The sequence below is a fragment of the Myotis yumanensis genome, unplaced genomic scaffold (assembly GCF_028538775.1).
Source record: "Myotis yumanensis isolate MYYU_CA2020_CCGP unplaced genomic scaffold, mMyoYum1.0.hap1 SCAF_20, whole genome shotgun sequence".
Lineage (NCBI taxonomy): Eukaryota > Metazoa > Chordata > Mammalia > Chiroptera > Vespertilionidae > Myotis > Myotis yumanensis.
The window spans coordinates 18075090-18078749 of record NW_027223771.1 but is presented as its reverse complement, the minus strand read 5'-3'; the positions used below and the strand labels follow the sequence as shown (position 1 = coordinate 18078749).

At 42.2% G+C, this 3660-nt stretch overlaps 1 protein-coding gene across 1 annotated transcript; it reads left to right on the top strand.

The window, feature by feature from the left end:
- Positions 1–1069: 1069 nt before the first annotated feature.
- On the top strand, positions 1070–2866 carry LOC138998542 (zinc finger protein ZFP2-like). Its single transcript, XM_070400699.1, has 3 exons — positions 1070–1123; positions 1736–2238; positions 2323–2866. Exons 1-3 carry the CDS (start codon positions 1070–1072, stop codon positions 2864–2866), a joined length of 1101 nt encoding a protein of 366 aa, XP_070256800.1.
- The last annotated feature ends 794 nt before the right edge of the window (positions 2867–3660 follow it).

The following is a 3660-nucleotide window of genomic DNA, read 5'->3' as shown; positions in this document are numbered from 1 at the left end:
TTGTACCAGGAACTGTTCCTGTCTAATGATGTTTGGTGCAAGTTCCAATGGCCACCCCTCATTTATACATTTCCTTTTCCATATTTGACACTTTGCTGGCTTCTCATTTCATCAATGACTTTCTAGCTTTGGATATCTTTGCCTTTGTGTCCTTTTTACATCACCTATTCCTTTGCACTTCTCTTTCTGCAGTATTCTACAACATGGACCTATGCAAGCGTTATAAGGAGCACATACACTGAGTGGCCAGATTATAATGACCACCCCGTCAGCACTTCATTGACACTTCCAAAATACTCAATATTGAAAACTTCCTAAGCAAATACTCTCAAGGTTTTATTATCATTATTATTATTATTATTTGCATAACTAATTCATTTCTTTGTACTGATGAGGTGGTCATAATAATCTGGCCACTCAGTGTACATGCTTAAATACCCCTAAAATACCAGCTACTTGTTTATTGAATTTTACTTGGAATGAGATGTAACCAACCTTCTGCACAGCTTGCCCATGTCACCAGCATAGAAGATCTGCTGCAGTGATGGCAAACCTTTTGAGCTTAGCGTGTCAGCATTTTGAAAAACCCTAACTTAACTCTGGTGCCATGTCACAAGTAGAATTTTTCTGATATTTGCAACCATAGTAAAACAAAGATTTATATTTTTGATATTTATTTTATATATTTAAATGCCATTTAACAAGGAAAAATCAAGCAAAAAAATGAGTTTGCATATCACCTTTGACACACGTGTCATAGGTTCGCCATCACTGATCTACTGAATGCTGTTAGCAGCAGAATGAGCTGGACAGTCCACTTCTCCTCCATGTGGTACTTGTCTTGTTTTTGCTCTATTTCTGCTGAAGTCTCCCTTGTTTTGTGATCTTCAGTGCTCAAGAACTTCAGAGTGACCTCTTACTAATCCATCTTTCAGGTCTTTTATTTTCAGCCAATTGCATGAAACCAATGTAGTATGTGCAACCCACTTTTATAATGGGACTTCCCACTGTCACCAGAATCAACATTCATTTCGTCATCATTCCTCTGTTTTCAGGTCCTTGGCGTAAGATGGATGATGTGGAGGCCTATTCTCAGCACAGTGTATCTATAGGAGGTTCTCAGGTCAGGGCTTCCAGGACAGCTGCAGCCACCCAGAGGATCCATCTGTGTAAACCGTGCTTCTCAGTGTTAAAAGATATTTTGCACCTGAGTGAGTTACAAGTGGTTTACTTTGAGAAGAATGTGTTCTTAAGTGATGCATGTTTGAGAGACTTGTGTTCCAGTGCAAACCCTCATCAGCAACAGAAGGATGCCAGTGGAGAGAAGCCCTGGAAAGAAGATATGGAGAGTCCCTCGCTTGTGACCTGTTGCTGCTTCTACTTATCTGGGATGCCTGTAGCTAGTATGGAGGTTGGGGAAGACTCCCCAGCCATGTTAGGGCTTCTCCAGCACCAGGCCACTCTTAACACTATGGAGCCACACAGTAACAATGAGATTTCACAGGAATTTCTCAGTGGAAAAAGACATCACCAGTGGGTGGAATGTGAAAGAGCTGACAGCCAGAAACAGAAAGTTGCTTATCAGAAAGGTCTCTGCTCTGGAGATATGATTTATGAGTATAATAAATGTGGGGAAGTGTGTAGACAAATGTTTAACCACCCTCCACATGGGAGAGTTCACACTGGAGAAAAGCCTTATGAGTGCAGTGAATGTGGGATATCCTTTCGTCAAAAGTGGCGCCTCATTGTACACCAAAGAGTTCACACTGGAGAAGAGCCATATGAGTGTAGCGAATGTGGGAAGCATTTCAGAGAAAAGGCTGCCCTCACTAAACACCACAGTGTTCACACTGGAGAAAAGCCATATGAGTGCAGTGAATGTGGGATATCCTTTCGTCAAAAGTGTCACCTCACTGTGCACCAAAGAGTTCACACTGGAGAAAAGCCATATGAGTGTAGCGAATGTGGGAAGTATTTCAGAGAAAAGGCTGCCCTCACTAGACACCACAGAGTTCACACTGGAGAAAAGCCATATGAGTGTAGCGATTGTGGGAAGCATTTCACTGAAAGGGCTGAACTCACTAAACACTACAGAGTTCACACTGGAGAAAAGCCATATGAGTGTAGTGAATGTGGGATATCCTTTCGTCGGAGGTCTCACCTCACTAAACACCACACAGTTCACACTGGTGAAAAGCCATATGAGTGTAGTGAATGTGGGATATCCTTTCGTCAAATGTATAACCTCACTATACACCAAAGAGTTCACACTGGAGAAAAGCCATATGAGTGTAGCGAATGTGGCATATCCTTTCGTCAGAGGTCTCACCTCACTAAACACCACAGAGTTCACACTGGTGAAAAGCCATATGGGTGTAGCGACTGTGGGAAACATTTCAGAGAAAGGGCTACCCTCACTATACACCGCAGAGTTCACACTGGAGAAAAGCCATATGAGTGTAGTGAATGTGGGAAGCATTTCAGTAAAAGGTCTGCCCTCAATAAGCACCACAGAGTGCACACTGGAGAAAAGCCATATGAGTGTAGTGAATGTGGGAAGCATTTCAGACAAAAGGCTGCCCTCACTATACACCAACGAGTTCACACTGGAGAAAAGACATATGAGTGTTGCGATTGTGGGAAACATTTCAGAGAAAAGGGTACCCTCACTAACCACCGCAGAGTTCACACTGGAGAAAAGCCATATGAGTGTAGTGAATGTGGGAAGCATTTCAGAGAAAAGGCTACCCTCACTAACCACCGCAGAGTTCACACTGGAGAAAAGCCATATGAGTGTAGTGAATGTGGGAAGCATTTCAGTGAAAGGTCTGCCCTCAGGAAACACCACAGAGTTCACACTCGATAAAAGCCACATGAGTGTAGTTAATGTGGGAAATCCTTTAGTGAAAGCTCTATCCCCAGTGAAGACAAGGGAGTTCACACTGGTAAGTGTAGTGAGTGTGGGATTCCTTTTAGCTACAACTATAACCTGGTTAGACACCTGTAATTTCACACTGGAGAAAAGATGTAAATGTGCAGGGAATGTTTTATTTTTCTCACTAAGAATAAGAACACTTAAGGGGCTCCATGGGACCCATTTACATGAATGTAAACCCCTTTAATGAGAACATACACTCTGATAGATTCGTCATAAAATTGAGGTACAAGTGAGACTTGAAGGATCTGTGTTGTACTTGCTAACATGTCCAGACCTACAACCCAAATGATGTCACTGTGAGTGTTTATCACTAAATAGATTTCACAGCTAACACCTGCCTCACCTGAGGAGTGTGCATCGGTCACATTCCCTGGGTGCTCAGGGGAATGTATTCTGTGTTCTCGCTTCTGCTTGTGGTAATTATGATTCCTCCAAGCTCTTGGCAGTATCTTCATTCATTTCTCTATGACTAGAAAATGGACCTGACCCAGGATTCATCCAGAGCAGCTGTTCTCAGCTAAGCAGTGCTACCTCTTTCAGGGACATAGTGGTACTCACATTATGCTTTGATAAATTTTGGGGGTTTTTTATTCACCAACCTGCAAACTCTGTGCTCTCCTCTGCTCTGGTTTATGATCTTTTTTTTAAGGGTGTTTTTATATTTGTGTTGTTATTTATTAGTGCATTGTTTTCAACACCAACTACTCTAAACCTGAATTTGC